Source organism: Myxocyprinus asiaticus, chromosome 10 (genome assembly GCF_019703515.2).
Source record: "Myxocyprinus asiaticus isolate MX2 ecotype Aquarium Trade chromosome 10, UBuf_Myxa_2, whole genome shotgun sequence".
Lineage (NCBI taxonomy): Eukaryota > Metazoa > Chordata > Actinopteri > Cypriniformes > Catostomidae > Myxocyprinus > Myxocyprinus asiaticus.
Window position 1 is genome coordinate 8,588,608 of NC_059353.1, and position 19,495 is coordinate 8,608,102.

Genomic DNA, 19,495 nt, shown 5'->3' on the forward strand with positions numbered 1-19,495 from the left:
CTATAAAGTATCATCTTATTCAGTGAGGAAAAAATGAGTCCTGCAAATATTGTGAATTTGCACACAATATCCAGTGCAGGAGCCAGATTTTTGTGTAGGTAATCATTTGCAAAAGAATAACAAACTGAGTTGATACTGTTCATGATTGAGAGGGCTGACTCACATAACCAAATATAATCAGAATATTTGCAGGTTCAGTTTCACATTATCATTTTTTTACGAGCCCTACAGACCCTGAACAGATGAGACACGATCGTTTGACGCTTCAAGAAAAGTGAATAAAAGCAAACTTTCCAGTGCATTTTCTTTGAACGTCCGGTTTTCATGATCGATTGCTTTTGTTGCCTAATGTGCAAACAGTATGTGCTGACAACATTTCTGTCACAACTGCGGTGATAATTTTTTACATGTGTAGATTTGACCGCACTAAGCACACAACTAAACAATTTGATATAAATAGCATCTTTTTCAATCAAATATCAAATGCTCAACTAAATGGTGTGATCCATGTTTAGCAAAGCAGTGTAACTAAACTATCGCCAGAAAAGATTAAACACGCGCTCCAGTCTGGACAACTGATGACGGCTGAATGCTGTTGCATGCACCATTGTGCGTTATTAAACTCACCGCTGATTGCTGAGGGTTGTGCCTACGAACACAGTTTTGCACAGAGAGCACTCTGATTTTTCAGATGGTGAGACAGTTTGATCAAAAATCAGTCGGAGGGCCTGACAAAGATGATTGGCGGGCCGAATTTGGTCCGCGGGCCGCCAGTTGACCAGCCCTGTTGTAAGCTGTTTCATCAAACCCTAACTTTTCAGTGGAGATTCAAGATTGTTGACTTTGCATTAAAAACATTTTGCATTTGAAAATATACATGACATTTGTAAGACCTAATAGTCTACTTGAGCCATTGGTGCTTGGACCCCGATGATTGTCGCTTGCAACTATATTTTTTAAGGTTGTGTTTGGTTTGCTGGGAATAATGGGGGTGGGAGCCTTTTTAACGCTCTAATCTGTCAGCCTTGCTCAGCTCTGGGATGAGAGGAGGGTGGGAGAAATATAAAGGGGAGGGGTAACGGAGAGAGAGAGAGAGAGTTGAGGTTGAGGGGGGAGGAGGACAGACGGGAGGAAATATGTGTGAGAGAGATAGAGAAAGCAAAGGTTTCTCTGTGAGAGGAAACAAAGACAACTTCCAAACCTCAGCCTCCTGACTTCAACACTCACCCTGCATCCTGATGGTGTCGGGTGGCCCGATCTGACCTCAGAGTGGAGCTCTACCTGCCTCTCGTTCCTGTACTCTGGTTACAGCATGTGCAACGGGAACAGCCCCTGTCCGGCTCTGCTTTAGTTATTCTGAATCACTGAGTGTGAGGGTTGCATGGTTGGATAATTGTGGGCACGTGTGCCGTCACTGTTGCTGACTCTACAGTGTGGTTTGGCTGCCCTACTGCAAGACAGACAGACAGACAGACAGAAGTCTAGCAGTCCACTCTTGAGTGGAGAGAGCTGTGTGCTTTTGATTTTGAGTATTTGACTGGTATTGGCTCTCCGGAAGAGTTTTTCCATACCTGCATAGATGCACTGATGGAGAGGTAAGTGGCATGATTAGAAACTTGAAAGATGCCCAGGATAGGCCAGTATCCTATTTTATGTTTGTTATTATGAGTTTTATCTATGTGTTATGGTCCTAGATGGAAAATGTAGTCCTTAAAGGTTGCTCTTTAATATGGGAGACTCTGTGCTGAAAGTGTCAACTTTAAGTATCAAGAAACAACTTAGATGTTTCTCCTAAAATGAATTATTAGTAGAAATATAAACAGACACAAATGAAACAATTTTTGCCATAAAATATGAGTATAGTGCTATAAAAATTATGTTGACGGCATAGCTCAGTTAATTTGGTCTTGGAAGACTTTGATGAGAATGTTTGAGGTCATACTGAAATCTCTGACTTTCAATTGCAGACTTTATATATCCTGGCAAATTTAAGCGCAGTTTGAGTCATTGTTGAGATCTCTTCTGAAACTCTAGATGACACACATATGAGATTATGCAGGTCTTTTTCTCAGGAGAAACATCTGAGAAGCAGGAGTATCTCATTGCTGTCTAGGTAAAAACTATTGAGATAATAAAGAAAGTTGGAAACTTGAAATTTTCCACTTGAGATTTTTCTTTCTGGCAGGTTTTTGTTGAAAATTAATGATGTTTTATTGTTGGATCAATATTTATTTGTTTGATGAAGTGACTGCTTCCTTAAATACCACTGGTAATGTGTTGGTATTGTTCATTATTAGTCATATGGTTTTACACGTTTTCTTTTTCCATGCTAGCAGGGATCATGGAGTCGTTCACATGAATGATGTGTTTGCTGTCAGAAAAGTTAGGTGGCATCTTGTTCTGCAGTAATCACTAGCAGTTTGTCCTGCTGTGCCCAAGCAGGAGAGACAGGGTTGGCACTCAGTATGCCAGGCTGGCATTCTTATTATGTGTGCCAGCAGGCAGAGTGGTTGCAGTCGGGTATTAGTTGGATGTAGCCCTGAGAGTGAGGTGTGCTTTATTATAAATCTGTGGCATTTTCTACAGAGCTGTAGTCATAATCCAATGACATGCTGGTCGTGGTGATGTTCTGGTGTTCTGTGAAGATTCAGCTGTTTTGTGGTTAAATGTGGCACTGTGTGGACTTTAGATCCAGTTAAAAAATTGTGTGTGTGTGTGTGCGTGCGTGCGTGTGTGACACTAAAATACACTAAAATATAATAAATAATTATCTCTATCTCTCTCTCTCGCTCTCTCTCTCTCACACACACACACACACTCTCACTCTCTCTTTATTATATATATATATATATATATATATATATATATATATATATATATATATATATATATACTGAACTCATACAGATATTATTTATACTCTACCCTAAACTTGCGAAAACACACACATACAGTATATATATATATATATATATATACAGTTTATATATATATACTGTGTGTATATACACCGATCAGCCACAACATTAAAACCACCTGCCTAATATTCTGTAGGTCCCTTCATGCCGCCAAAACTGCACCAACCCACATCTCAGAATAGCATTCTGAGATGCTATTGTTCTCACCACAATTATACAGAGCGGTTATCTGAGTTATCGTAAACTTTGTCAGTTCGAACCAGTGTGGCCATTCTCTGTTGACCTCTCTCATCAACAAGGCGTTTCCATCTGCAGAACTGCTGCTTACTGGATGTTTTTTGTGTTTGGCACCATTTAGAGTAAATTCTAGAGACTTGTGCATGAAAATCCCAGGAGATCAGCAGTTACAGAAATACTCAAACCAGCCCATCTGGTCCTCTGGTCTAATGAAACAAAAATTGAACTGTTTGGTTATAATGACCATTGTTATGTTTGGAGGAAAAAGGGTGAGGCTTGCAAGCCGAAGAACACCATCCCAACCGTGAAGCATGGGGGTGGCAGCATCATGTTGTGGGGGTGCTTTGCTGCAAGAGGGACTGGTGCACTTCACAAAATAGATGGCATCATGAGGAAGGAAAATTATGTGGATATATTTAAGCAACATATCAAGACATCAGCCAGGAAGTTAAAGCTTGGTCGCAAATGGGTCTTCCAAATGGACAGTGACCCCAAGCATACCTCAAAAGTTGTGGCAGAATAGCTTAAGGACAAGTTATTGGAGTGGCCATCACAAAGCCCTGACCTCAATCCGATAGAACATTTGTGGGCAGAACTGAAAAAGTGTGTGTGAGCAAAGAGGCCTACAAACCTGACTCAGTTACACCAGTTCTGTCTGGAGGAATGGGCCAAAATTCCAGTAACTTATTGTGAGAAGTTTGTGGAAGGCTACCCAAAATGTTTGACCCAAGTTAAAGAATTTAAAGGCAATGCTAACATATACTGACAAAGTGTATATAAACGTCTGACCCACAGGGAATGTGATGAAAGAAATAAAAGCTGAAATAAATGATTCTCTCTATTATTATTCTGACATTTCACATTCTTAAAATAAAGTAGTGATCCTAACTGACCTAATCCAGGGAATGTATTCTACAATTAAATGTCAGGAATTGTGGAAAAGTGAGTTTAAATGTATTTGGCTAAGGTGTATGTAAACTTCTGAGCCATGTGTCATATGTTGTTGGAAAGCTCTCAAAGAGCAGAATACAACCAGCATATTTGTTTTACTAACAAACAAAAATATAGCAAGTAATAGCTAAGTAAATGTCTTTGACATTCATGTGAATAGGTGTTGCTCATATGCCGCATTTTTGTTTATAACTTCATAAAATATAAACAGAACATAAAATCTCATACCATTACTTCGAGGAGGTGATTATCTTTCAAACGAGCCCACGCAAAATGTAATTGGATGCATAGATCAGGAACGATCTGGCATTTTGCAGTGAACATTAGCTTATGCATCAGATGACGTCATTGGAAATGAGGGTTCAGATCAGTGCAAAAAGTCATCCATATTTGGGCAGAGAGACATTTGATTGGTGACTGTTACTTATGGCCAACCGGAGATGGCGCCAGGTATGTGACACAGACTCAATGATGACACAAATGGCACAGAATGAAACTCTAAAATCATGTCTGCATGCTATGCAAACCTTTAGTCATTGTTGTGTTTGCATGTGTAATTAGTTATTATGTGCAATTATTATGTTTGGAAAAGCTATTGGACACTTGGAGGCACTTTTTGTACACTAGAATAAATAATTTATAATGTTATAACTTTTGATTGCTTTGTATCAACACAAAATTTTACTCAGTTACAGGTGGCATGATTGGGAGCAAACCAAAAGCAGTTTTTCGGAGCTACCTTATTTACACCCTGAGGGATATAATGTAAAATCAGAAAAGTAAGAAAAAAGTAAATTTTTGGCTCACATTTTTCTGTGATTTTTCAGCAGTTTCTTAGACCCAGAGTCTCAGAATTAATCATAATCTATATCATTACAGTTTTTGAAAAGTTTTCTTTAAAATGATACCAAACAATTTTTTTTCGAGTTATAAGCTTTTAATTTTGGATATACCATTGAAACAGGAAGTCTTTAAAAACACCCTCAGAGCTTAAAGGGTTAAATTTAAAGTCCCAATACAGAAAGTTCTTGTTTTCGTGTATTTTCGTATGACAAGGTTTTGTTTTGTTGGAAGGGAAATTGAAAACATGCCACAGAATAAATAGAGCTTGACTTGAGTTGAACCCTGGACATTCATTTTTAAATGGTTTTAAAAGTTTTGGAACCTCTTTACATTAGTTTGCTGTATCATGGTTAGCAGCCTGACAAACAAACACTTGGCCTTTCTTTCTCCCTTATGGTGGAGAATGAGATTTGTCACGCTTATAGCATCTCTGAGACTGTATGGAATGGGAATAGACTGAATGCAGACATAAAGCGCTCTCTGCTTCAATAGTGATGGTCCATGCCTAAATGCTGCTTAATCGCCCGGCCCCTCCCCTTTGTTCCCAGGGGGTCTCAAGCTTGTGAGACGGTGGGGTAGGGGCTGTTTAAAATGATAGGGCTGTTCACAGATGCAGCAGAGCAGAGCTTAGAACAGCAGAAGACACTGGGTACAACTACAGCCTTTGGGAAGAGAACCTTGTGTGTCTGGTGAGATCCCTGTCTGAAAATGTTCACCTGTGGTGGTTTGTGTGGGTGTGTGTTTGTGTGTGCTTTTGTGTGTACATGTTTCAGAATGCAGCACACTGGTATTGTGGGTTTAACAAAGATTTTGGGATTTCCTCAGGAGAGTGAACCTGTAATTCATGAGCATCTTTGAAAATGCCAACACTGCAAAAACTGCATTTTTGTCTTGTTTTCAAGTCGAAATATCTGAACACCCTTAAAACAAGATACATTTACTTGAGAAGCAAAATTGTGTAAGATAATTAGACTTTTCACAAAATAGATCTTTTTGTGTATTTTTCTTACCCCATTGGCAAATTGTTGGATAAATCGTTTTAAGCATAAACCTTACTAAATATTGTAACATTTACATTTAAAATAAGAAAAGACTATTAGCCATCTGGATAATTTAATAAAAAACATATTTTTTGAAAATAATATCTATATTATTACTATATTATGCAGTTTTGCTTTTCAACCTAATTTATCTTGTTTTAAGGATGTTTAGATATTTAAACATAAAACACTGATTAAGAAGATGATTTTTGCAATCACAGTTAAATGTGTCTTGTATTTTCAGAGAGTTTCCTCATACTTTCTTAATATTCCAAATGCAATTTTTGATCTATTTAAGGTTATCGTAGAATGGTGAAGAATGAGGCTTCCAAAATGTTTTAGAAGGATGTAACCTTGTGGACATAAATGCTTTTGGCAGAATTACGCTGTACTCTGTAACTACTGGAAAAGACAGAGCTGCTGTTCAGTAGCTATCAGTCAATTACAGTCATCAGAAGGATGGAGGAGAGCACTGGGAGTTTTTTAGCTGCTCAAAAGCCCATGTGTCCCCAGAGCAAGATGGAGTGGCACCTGTAAATGAGATTCAGGGAAGATTCATATCTCTTCTCCAGATTCCTCATTCAGAGAGAAATTCGAAATTATTGCTCAGGACTGAAATATCCGGGTCAGTCTGTGACTGGAATGCATTTAAATACATGTCTGGTTTGCGGTGAAATCTAGACTGATGGTGATGGAGAGACAAGATTGAGCAAATAGATTAAAACTGCTTAGGAATTATGGGAATCAATGGGCAGCAGTCACAGTGAGGATGATAGTGATACTGATGATGGAACAGGAAATGAAAGAGGGAAGCCGATACCAATAACTAAGCCCACACAAAATCTGTGCCCATAGAAAGCCTCCACTAGCATATTTATGTCATATTTTAACTAATGTTTAAATTCAACATGAAAATGTACCCTTAATACATGGTCTTGGTCATATAGTGAACGATTATAGGTGTACATTTTAGGAAAGTCTTTGTAATCTTTCATCATAATCTAGACTATTCTCTTGCTCTGCCTCTGAAACGACTTTCCTTTTCGGCTGACTTCACCAAGCCAACTTATTTTTCAGTCTGTCCTCTCCAATAACTTCACTTACAGTCACTTACAGCAACACATTTTGAGTTGTATGCACTTAAAGCAAAATGGAAAGTCTCAGCTTTCTAACTATATAATTATTATGTTTCTACTCTACACCGTTGTCAAGATATAATAATTAAAATGTTGGCTGATATAATCATTATAAATGCCTTCCTTGCTACTTTAGTGCATAAAACTCAAAATGTGTTCCTGGGTCAAAGTGACTGAAAATGATGCATGTCATATTGAGACCACTTTTAAACCTCCAGTAAATTTTTTAAGGATAAAATCAAGTCTCCTAACACCTTTTTTTTGTTTCTTCTTTGGGAATATGTCACATGGAAGTTAAATGTTACAAACGCCATTTCATGTTGATTTTATAACAAATATTGACCAAACACAATGAGTGACTGATTGTTATCGGTGCACCCATAGTAGCTTATATCATGTGGTCACAAGCCTGAATGAACTCTCATCTTCCCAGGTGTGCATCTGTACTCAGAACCTCACTTCCTGCATATATACACCCCAGTTCAGCAGACATAAAAGCCTTGTAGTGTCTATGTGTGGTAGCCATAGCCACCTCTGCATTCATCAGCCACTAATGGCAAGTGCTTATGGTTAGATATAGGAGGACTGTGCACCTGATCCCCATCCACACAACCGTCACCTCTTTTTCTCAGCACACACAGGGGGGAAGCTCATTGACCTTTGACTTCTATCTCCAAGCAGTCTGAACTAGAGCATATTTTAAAAATGGCAGAAGTTGGGTTAAAAACTGTTTCTAAGGGGTGAGCGATTGTTTCAATGTTCCTTTTTTACTGAAAATATTGATTACTAAAAAATGTTTTGATAATAACGGTAGTGGTTAACCAATAAGTTTTGTACAGCCAAGTTCAATGTGGTTGTATGGAGAGCAGGGTGGCCGAAGGCTGCAGAATGTCCCGTTGAGCTACAGGAACATTCATGGTAGATTTTTAAACCAAACGAGTTGCTCACACTTCTGTCAATTGGTCAAGCAGGCACTGTTATTGGCCGATAACTTCAAACTGTTCAAGTATGGGTGGATGTAATCATCTGTCGCCAAGTAATTTGCAAGTGTGGACAGGAAATGATGGGAGAACACAATTAGCAAATGTCGCAAGCCAAATTCGAACTCTTATAATAATGGAACAGAAGGAAGTGCTTCAGAGAGATTGTGTAGGCAGGAGAATAGCCCTCCATTGTGTGTCTGCCGTTGTTGCACTATGCTATGTGTTTGAGCAGACAACACATGTGTCAGGTCAGCTGCCTGAGCTGTGCTACAGTAGCGCATTGTTTGCATGATCTTCGACTCACCCTGGAGACAGTAGACCTCTCAGCCCTCTGCAGTGACTCAGGGCATGTGTACACACTGGTGGCAGTGTCTGCTGATATATCACTGGGGGTTGAAATGCTGAAAATGTCAGTGATTTTATTGTCTGGGGACCGATCCATCTTTTCATACCTTGTTTATTGTCATTGGCATCAACTTTGGCATGTCTTTCAGGAATAGTTGACCCAAAATTCTCTCATTATTTGCTCACCCTCGTGTTGTTCCAAACCCCTCGGTGGAAGCAAAAGGAGAATAAAAAATAAATAATAATTCTGGTCACTCTTTCCCTTAAAATGAAGGTAAGTAAATGATGACTTTCTATTGAATTTCCAGTTTTGTGCTAACTATCCCTTTAAGTCAAAATTTGTTTACTCTATGTTGTCAACTACAGGTTTGACATGTTTTTTGCCAGCCCAGCTGTTTGAGTGTTATGTTTTCCCAGCGTCCCCCTCCCGGTGTTATGTGAAGGTTTTTATCATTCTCTCCGGGCGGCTGGGAAAGGCTCGGGGAGGGGAATGTGTCACAGGCTGTTTGGGAGCCTCACTTGTCTTAGTGGTGTCAGTCAGCAGGGCCCTGGCCTCCACGCTGAATCAATATGGCTTTTGTTTGAAGAGAAAAATCCTCCTTGCAGGATGAGGTCTGGGAGTGAAGCAGGGTGATCCGGGATAACAAGGGAATAAGTATCCCAATACAAGCCCTCAGCATTGCTAAACTGCACCTTCATTTTCCCTACCAGATGCAAAGCCTGTCAAGTATTATTTCTTTCCTCAGTGAAATGCTGTGTGACAGTATCACATTCAATCAGAAAATATTTAATGTTTAATATACAGCTACACTATATTGCCAAAAGTTGGTGGACACCCAACACCACACCCATTCAGTATGTGCTTGTTTAGCATCTAATTTAATATTTTCAAAGGTACTTTTATTTAACCATCCATCCATCCTTCCATGCATCCATCCATCTATCTATCTATCTATCTATCTATCTATCTATCTATACATGTATCCATCCATACATCTATCCATCCATACATACATCCATCCATGCATCCATCCATCCTTCCATGCATCTATCCATGCATCCATCAATGCATCATCCATCCATCCATGCATCCATCCATCCATCTGTCCATCCATCCATGCATCCATCTATCCATGTGTCCATCCATTTATCCATCCATCCTTCCATGCATCTATCCATCCATACATGTATCCATCCATCCATGCATCCATCCATCCATGCATTTATCCATCCATGTATCCATGTGTCCATCCATTCATACATCTATCCTTCCATGCATCTATCCATCCATGCATCATCCATCCATCCATCCATCCATCTATGCATTTAATAATCCATCTATGCATCCATTCATGCATACATCTATCTATGCATCCATCAATGCATCCATCCATCCATCCATCCATCTGTCCATCCATCCATGCATCTATCTATCCATGCGTCCATCCATCCATGCATCCATCTAAAAATCCATTCATGCATCCATGCATTCATCCGTCCATCCATGCATTCATCCATCCATCCATTCTTCCATCCAACCATGTATCCATCCATGCATCCATCCATACATTTGTCCATCCATTCGTCCATCCATGCATCCATCCATTCACCCATGCATTCATCCGTTCATCCATCCATGCATCCATCCATCTATCCATCCATCCATCCATCAGAGGACAGAATCGGCTGACCGTGGCACAAACGGGACCATCTCACTGTTTCCTGCTGATGCTCTTTTTGTGGCTTTGTGATTTGGTGATCTGTTGTTTTCCTTTGTCAGATGCTTGATTTTCAGTGTTTATTTCTCTTTCATGTGATTGAAGAGTAAATGAAGTGTGCCAGGCTAATGTCTGCCCATGCCATTGTGGTGGCATTACGCACGGATTGGAAAGGTCGCCATTCGTTTATAAAACTGCATGTCTTCTAGACAGCCTGTAATTAAGTGTGCGTATCAAAGCCCAAACCATTTAGAGTGCAGTCAGCAATATCTGCTGGAGGAAAATCCAAGTATGTCACTGAAATGATATTTTAATAACTGTTTATGAAGTTTGGAGTAGAAGTTCAATCATTCTCTGCTGATTTGTTAGACATCTGCTATAACTGACTAGCACAGTGCATTATAACTCTTGTGCCATCATAAAGCAATGTGCTTGTGAATGATATTAGGTGTAAACATTTGCTATAGACTAACATTTGTCAAGTAAATCCCCCTCAGTCCCTTTATATTTGTTTTTATACATGGCGTCTTTGTGAAGGGGCATGCTCAGATAAGGATTTGGGATTTTATTTTATTGGGACACATACAGTAAGCCATACTTAAAAATGTCTGAATGGTAAGCTGGCTACCACTCCTGGAGTTCGCTAGCTCGCTAGTTCGAATCACAGGGCATGTTGAGTGACTCCAGCCAGGTCTCCTAAGCAACCAAATTGGCCCGGTTGCTAGGGAGGGTAGAGTCACATGGGGTAAACTCCTCGTGGTCGCTATAATGTGGTTCATTCTCGGTGGGGTGAGCATGGTTGCCGCGGTGGGTGGCATGAAGCCTCCACATGCGCTGTGTCTCCGTGGCAACGTGCTCAACAAGCCACGTGATAAGATGCGCGGGTTGATGGTCTCAGATGTGGAGGCAACTGGGATTCGTCCTCCACCACCCGGACTGAGGCGAATCACTACGTGACCACGAGGACTTAAAAAGCACATTGGGCATTGGGCATTCCAAATTGGGAGAAAAACTAAAAAAAAAAAAAAAATACAAAATAAATTTTGTCTGAATGGCATTGCATTATATAGCAAAATATCAAACCAATCACATTTTCAAACAAATGATGCTACAGTAGACCTTTTGAGTTTCCATGTACGTTTTTGTCTTAATTTTGCACAGTATACCAATTTCCTTTTGTGAAATGTCACCATTCTTTAAAATAAATGCCATTCGTTTTAATATTTTATCATCTAATGCAACGACATGTACCTTAAGTGTCTGAATACTTTTTAGGTCCTCTGTATATTGTGTTTTGGATGCTGGTATGCTGGTGTCCCTTGTAGGATTCTTACTTAACTAGCAATGCTTTCTTGGTCATAATTAATAGAGACTTAATGAAGCACAAACATCTGAGGCCTTATTTGATATTTGTTTTACTGTATCTAACAGTAGATACTGTGTACAGAAAGTGTAAGTCTTAATGCACCAGCGCAGTGGTGAATTTTCTCTGTGCCCTGCTGTGCCAGGGTGGTGGGCTGACACTGGCAATGCAATGCCAGCTTTTCAAACACAGAATACATGATTCATCACAATTTCTTTGTTTCTCTCTCTTTCTCTCTCTCTCTTTAGGCGACATCACACAGAAAGGCTATGAAAAGAAAAGAGGGAAATTGTTGGCACCCTACATACCACAGATACAAGGTAAACAGCACACTTTATACACTGTACATTAGGGGTGGGAATCAGCAGGGACTTGGCAATATTATATTATATTGATATCTGGGTCACAATACAATAATGCTGTGATTCTTTGTGTGTTTGGTATATTGCAATTAAAAAAATGTGGATTATAGCTAACTTTTACTGACTTTATTCTGATTCATCTTCATTGGACTTTGGTGCTTTGGACAACAATTGCTGATCTGTCACACCTGTGTTAGTACAACAACGTACCTTGATTCCAGTGAGTTCATTATTACATGAAAACCCAGTTTTCAGGTTTATACATATATTTGCATTTTGGTTGAATAGAAATAATTGAGTATGTGAAAATGTAACGTAAAATATGAATTCTAGGCATTCAAATATTAAATCAGTATTTTGAAGTAAAATATCTTAATACCTTGATATTTAATTTCCCTCCTACCTTTGATGTACATTGACTGCTAAATGATTAATGTACTATTATTGTTGCACATGGTGCATTTCTAGGTCATAAAATATCCACTCATCACCTCTTTAACTTTCTTGAGAGGTCTGAATGTTACTGCAGTCTACACTGATGAGTCAAAACATTATGACCACTCACAGGTGAAGCGAATAAAATTGATCATCTCCTAACAAGGTCACATGACAAGGTCTCGGTAGATTAAATGGCAAGCGAACAATCAGATCTCATAGTCAACGTGTTGAATGCAAGAGAAATGGGCAGGAGTAAAGACCTGAGCGACTTTGACTAGGGCCAAATTGTTATGGCCAGATGACAGGGTCAGAGCATCTCTGAAACAGCAAGGCTTGTGGGATGCTCCCGGTCAGCAGTGGTGAGTACCTACCACAGTGGTCCGAGGAGGGATAAACCACAAACCTGCAACAGGGTGTTGGGTGCCCAAGGCTCATCGATGCACAAGGGCAATGAAGGCTATCCCGTCTGGTCTGAACCGATAGAAGGTCTCCTGTGGCACAAATCAAAGAAAATTGTAATGATGGTTACAGGAGGAATGTCTCACAACACACAACTCACAACTGATGTGTATGGGGCTGCGTTGCCACAGACCGGTCAGAGTTCCCATGATGACTCCTGTCCACTGTTGAAAGTGCCTACAATGAACACACGAGTGTCGGAACTGGACGTTGGAGCAGTGGAAGAAGGTCATCTGGTCCAATAAATCCTGTTATCTTTTACATCACGTGGACGGCCGTGTACATGTTCGCTGTTTACCTGGGGAAGTGATGGCACCAGGATGCATTGTGGGAAGACGACAAGCTGGTGGAGGAAGTGTGGTGCTCTGGGCAATGTTCTGATGGGAAAACCTGGATCCGGCCATTCATGTGGACGTCAATTTGACACTTGCTACCTACCTAAACATCTTTGCAGACCAGGTACACCCCTTCATGACAATGGTATTCCCTGATGGCAGTGGCCTCATTCAGCAGAATAATGCACTTGCTACACTGCACACATTGTTCGGGAATGGTTTGAGGAACATGATTAAAAGTTCAAGGTGTTACCATGGCATCCAAATTCCCCAGATCTCAATCCGATTGAGCATCTGTGGGATGCACTGGACCAACAAATCCGATCCACGGCGGCTCCACCTTGCAAATTACAGGACTTGAAGGATCTGCTGCTAATGTCTTGGTGCAGGATACCACAGGACACCTTCAGGGGTCTTGTAGAGTCTATGCCTCGGTGGGTCGGCACTGTTTTGGCGGCACGCGGAGGACCAACAACATATTAAGCGGGTGGTCATAATGTTTTGGTTCATCGGTGTAGATTGATCTGAAATACATTCATGGTTTCAGGATACTCTGAACAAATGGAAACAATGTGTGTGTGTTTGTCACTCTGGGGAAAAGGAGTTATCCACACTATAAAGCTTAAGTCTAAGTGCAGGGTTCGAACTGCCTGAAACTCTCAGTTATGTGGTCCTTGCCTTTGTTGTTTGGTTTCAGATGGCTAGCAACAGCCCATATATCTAGGCATGATACCTCTTTTCATGTGCAGAATATAGACATATTGATAATGATAGAGTTATATATGGAACATTGCTCTTTGACCTCTGAAATATAAGAAAGAAAAAAGAAAGAGAGAGAGAGGGGGTTGCTGGAATAAAACCCTTTTGCTGTTCTTCATGTTATTTTTTTCTTCTTCATTTTTTTAATTAAATTATTATTATTTTTTATTTTTTTTGCCATTGTTTACCTAAAATGAAAATTCTAGCATAATTTACTCACCCTCATATAGTTTTTAAGCTGCTTAATTTCTTCCATGGAATACTAAAGGAGATGCTTTTGCAAAATGTCTTGGCGGCTCCTATCCATTCAATGGAAAGGAATGGAAACTAGGGTTGTCGAGCTCTTTAAAGCACAGAAATCACAGTAAAAGTAGGGCTGGGTGATATGGCCAAAAAAAATTATAAAAATATTTTTTTCATATCGTTCGATAACAATATTTATCATGATATACATTTCATACCATTAATGAGGGCGGAAATGCATCCCACATGTTTGTTAGACCTCAAGAATGAATTCAACATAAAATAATTTTTTTTAAATTAAACATGTTTCCATGTAAACCCCAGATGGTAAGCTACCTTTAAAGTGCACCCAGTTTAGGATTTAATCCTACATAAGGTATGTGTGACCTCTTTTTGATGAAATTTCACCAATTTCAACATCTTCAGCTGACGTTTGACTCCACTGAAAATTGTCTTGTAAAGCTCAACACTTCAGCTCAGAAGGTGGCAGTAATGCACCAAAAGCTGGTTTGCCAACCGCCAATTAACATCACAAGAAGAAGAAACACTTTCTTGCCTGTGACAGCGCAATGAATCATGAAAAACTAAAAAGTACAAAAATAAACAGCAATGTTATTGATGTCAGAGTTGTTGTTGTGTTCAGTCGAGAGCTGTATTGCATTGTCAGTGCTGTCTTGTTCGGAACACAACAATATCATGCCGAGCCTCATTACTGGTTTCCATGACAGCCTAACTGGTTGGTTTCATGAATGTGATTCAGTTAGCTAGTTGTGTGTATAACTTTGCCGAACTGCTTGAATTTTTAGAGACACGATACCTGTTCCGTTCGTCAAGATGTATGACATAGGCTAAATATCGAAAATAAGTTTATCATCGATATCAAATTTTTATTTATTTAAATAAATATCGATATCGTTTTATCGCCCAGCCCTAAGTAGTCCATATGACTTTTGTGCTATATTCCAAGTATTCTGAAGCTATGCAATAGCATTCTGTAAGGAACAGACTGAAAACTATATCATTATTCACAAAAAAATTTCCCCTCCACCGTAGCTCTCAAATTTAATTCACATTCATGTACATTCAAATATGTTTGATGTAAAACATGCCATATTTGAATTTCAAGAAAGTCATACGTGTTTGGAACAACATGAAAGACAATTATGTAAATCATGACAAAAGTCACATTTCTGGGTGAACTATTCCTTTAAAATTCAAACAGGAAAACAGTGATGCTCTTTGCTCTATATTTTCTTCTCTGTTCACTGACCTTGTGGGAAAGCCTGAGGTTTACAGCAAGAGAGTAAGTTACAGGCTATCTCCCTCTAAACAGATCAATGGCATCTCTTGATGATTTTGTTCACACTTGATTGTCAATACTTGAACTGCTCCCGTCTGCCCCTACAACCCCCTCAGGAGTCTGTCCCTCACTGGACTCTGCAGGGCAAGCGCAATCTATACTTCTTGTGTGTTTAATTTTAGAACGGCCCTGTATAAATATTTTATGATGCTTGCATTGGCTTGTGGAAAAGTGAACGTCTGTCTGGGCCTCCACTCTATATTTTTGGTTTGGCTTTAGAACAGGAAATGAGGGCTTCATTTTAAATTAGCCTTGCAGGAGAGATGGCTTTCCATTGTGGGGTTTGTCTTTGGCGTTTTCTGAGCTGGCGGAGAGACATGCCAGTCACACCACACTTTCCCGTGGTCTTCTCTGGTCAGCAGAACTCTCACAAGTAGTGTGCTCTGATAAACAAAGAAACTGAAAGTGTAAGACAGGACCCAAGTGGTTTCTTGAAAGTTTCTTTCAGGGCTGTGATGCAAAGGCTAGCCCACATGCTGACATATTCAATCATGATGCTATTGTGGTAATGCAAGTTCGAGTCCAGCCTGCAAAATGTCCCGATCTCATTCCCTCTTCTCTCTCTCTCTCTCTCTCTCTCTTGAATATTTCCATTCATTCTCCACTGTCTCTCTCTACTTCAGTCATATTAAATATTATCTTTGACTTAAAGGGATAGTTCACCCAAAAATGAAAATTCTCTCATCATTTACTCACCTTCATGTCATTCCAGATGTGTATGACTTCCTTTCTTCTGCTGAACACAAACAAAGATTTCAGCTCTGTAGGTCCATACAATGCAAGTCAACAGGGTCCAAAAATTTTAGGCTTAAAAAAATAACATAAAAGGCAGCGTAAAAGTAATGCATAAAACTCTAGTGGTTAAATCCATGTCTTCAGAGGTGATATAATAGATTTGGGTGAGAAACGGATCAACATTTAAGTTATTTTTTACTATAAATCTCCACTTTCAAATAGCCCTCCTAGGCGCTCTTTTCTCCTAAGAGTTTTTCTTCTTTTGTTTTTGCCGATTCACATTCTTCACATATATCGCCACCTATTGGGCAGGGAGGAGAATTTATAGTAAAAGAAGGACTTAAATATTGATCTGTTTCTCACCCACACCTATCATATCACTTCTGAAGACATGGATTTAATCACTAGAGTCTTATGAGTCACTAGAGGGATTACTTTTATGATACTTTTATTTGCTTTTTTAAGCTTCAAAGTTTTGGACCCAGTTGGCCTACAGAGCTGAAATATTCTTCAAAAATGTTCATTTGTGTTATGCAGAAGAAAGAAAGTCATACACATCTGGGATGGCATGAGGGTGAGTAAATGATGAGAGAATTTTCATTTTTGGGTGAACTATCCCTTTAAATAAAACCACTTTTATAAATACTAAATAATGAAACCAAGGGAAATTTCTCCCAAACAATCATTAACTCACTCACATGTTGTTTCGTACCAGTGACTTGCTTTCTTCAATGAAACACAAAAGGAGATGTAAGGCACGATATTCACACTGCTTTCTTCCATACAAAGAAATTGAATGAGAATAGAGCCTGTCATGCTCTTTGTCTAAAATGTCTAAAACGACAAATAAGCACCATAAAAGTAGTCCATTAGACTTGTGTGCAATTTTCCAATTCTTCTGAACATTTTAGAGCTGCAACAGATGGGAAGATTATCAGTGCATATTTATTCTGCTTTTCATCATCTCCTTTAATGTACTTTAATATATAAAGTAATACAGGTTTTACATTTCCAGTTTTGGTTGAACTATTCCTGTAATTTAGATGTTACCACATAAAATATGTTTAGAGGTTATCTGACAAAACTTTTTTATGGTAAACAGTGTCGAATGTTCTTAAAGCTGTCACATAGCCCATATAAAGGACGCCATTTTTATTGCTCTCTCTTAATTTTACATCATGTTTTTGCCTGTCCATGAATCTATATGTGCCAATGTTTATAAATGATGTCCACCATCTCAGCGCTAAGAAGAAAATGGCACTCATTTGTGCTGGAATTTTCTATTAGCAGTATTGTATTGTACAGGCACAAGTAGCTATGTCTCATGTAAGTAAGATCGTTTAATTTGTTGATAACACAGCATGTTCCTTTTATTCTATTCTGTTCTTCATTTAACCAAATCTACTTCAACAAGATTTTCATTAAGATCAAGACTGGCAAATTGCGTCATAAACTAACCGTTCTAACTGCTACATTGTTACCTAAACATCTGAAACATTCTATCAAGATCTGACTAGTAACAATCGATGTTGTTTGAAAGCAGGGACGTGATTGGTTGGTTATCAGCCAACTGTGGAGGGACTTTTTTTTTTCGCTTAGCAACTGGACAGAGTTACTAGAGCATTTTTGGCTCTGTTATCTTTGCGCATAGCTGGGTGATTGTGAAGCAGTATTGTTAAAATTACACACTTTCAGGACATTGTATCAATGTGGATACATGTATTTGTTCTGGATAGAGTGTGTGTGTGTGTGTGTGTGTGTGTTAGATCTTATGGTCCAGCAGTCCCTATTTCTTTTGATGTTGCAGACTGTACCCTATTGTCCTGATACAACTTTTGCAGTCAGTAAGCTTTTGTTGAGTTAAGCAGGATTGGAGGTTTTGAAGTGTTTCCCGGAACCAGAGCAGAATGAATTGAGTATATCTAGCCCCTACAGGGACTAAAATTTGAGACATGAGTTCTCTTAGTATGGGTAGTACTATTATGATATTACTGTGCAATCATTGGAGATCTTAAGCTGTTTTAATGGAAACCAGAGACGTTTGAACACATTTCAAGAGATACTTAAAAGGGATGTTCTGGGTGGGCAGCATCTGTTGTTACACTGGTTACCACAGGAAATCCTTTCAACTCTTTCCTCAGTTTGTAAAAACAAGTAAAAAAAAAAAAAATCACATTTATAGTAGTGCGCTTACAATGGAAGTCTATGGTGTAAGGCATTCCTGAGAGTTTAAAAGCGGAAATGTGCGCTCATTTTAATTGCTCTCAGCACAAATCTGAGCTGTAAAGTTTTTTAAATCATCCTTGTATGAGGTGGGACGTTGAAGTAGTTTCTTGGTGGATGAACATCTCCGTTATGCATCATCGATTTAATGGAGTAAACAGTCTATGTAAACAGCCCCCAATGACTTACCCCATAGACTTCCCTTCTTAGTACTGTAAACACACTTTATGTTGTATTTTTTACAAACTGAGTTGAAATTATTTTCGAATTATGTATTATGTCGTGTATGCTGTCAATACAGTTTAAATGGTATAACCCATAGAATTTCATTAAGATCATTATATTTAAGTAGCAATTTTTTACCAAACACATAATGTAGTGTAGAATATCCTACTATGTCCTAAACTAGTCCTACAGTTTGCAACGCATGTTGTTTGTATGTCTTTGTATCCCTTGGTTAAGTATGTGACCTGTCCTGAGCCCAGTTTGGTGGTTTAGGGATACTGGCCCTCATTGGGAAAAGCCCTAATGAATACTATGCCATGTCAATGCAGTCAACTGGAGTTCTTTTCGATGATTGAAGAGGTAAGAGGTCAATTTGGAGTGGTTGCCAGGCAAAGGGTTTGGAGGTAAACAATCTTGTGTATTTTGCATTGACTTTGCAGGAAAAAGGGACAGTTTAACATGAAGATAATAGGTTGCAGCCTGTCTTAAACTGTGATAAATGTTCTCCTATGTCACAAAGTTTCACAAAGAATAGATTGTTTGGTTGTATTTAGATTTGATGACAAAGGGATGAGAATGCACCTTATTCACAAAACTCTTATTCACTCTGAATGCAGTTACCACAATTAATGTTGTGCTAAACCAAATTGTATTTAAAAGAGATTTTTACATGTTCTGTTGATCATAACATGAGTTGTCCATCAAATGGTGATTAAATAACGGAGAAAAGTGTTATGTATAATTATATCCAGATGTGCTGTGTAAAGGAGCACGCTTTTGGCATTTAAAAAAAAACATTTCAGTTTCCCGGATCGCAGTGTT

The 19,495-nt window shown here is 39.0% G+C and overlaps 1 protein-coding gene across 4 annotated transcripts in view; it reads left to right on the forward strand.

Moving 5' to 3' along the window:
* Nucleotides 1-19,495, forward strand: part of LOC127447258 (disco-interacting protein 2 homolog A-like) — a 213,976-nt gene that overhangs the window by 124,066 nt on the left and 70,415 nt on the right. For 3 of the 4 annotated variants that reach the window (XM_051709019.1, XM_051709021.1, XM_051709020.1), the window contains exon 2: nucleotides 11,783-11,854. In XM_051709019.1, the coding sequence (XP_051564979.1) occupies nucleotides 11,783-11,854 (72 nt within the window). Of the gene's footprint in view, nucleotides 1-1,470; nucleotides 1,596-11,782; nucleotides 11,855-19,495 lie in introns of those variants that run through there. The other variant, XM_051709022.1, reaches the window with a different exon arrangement.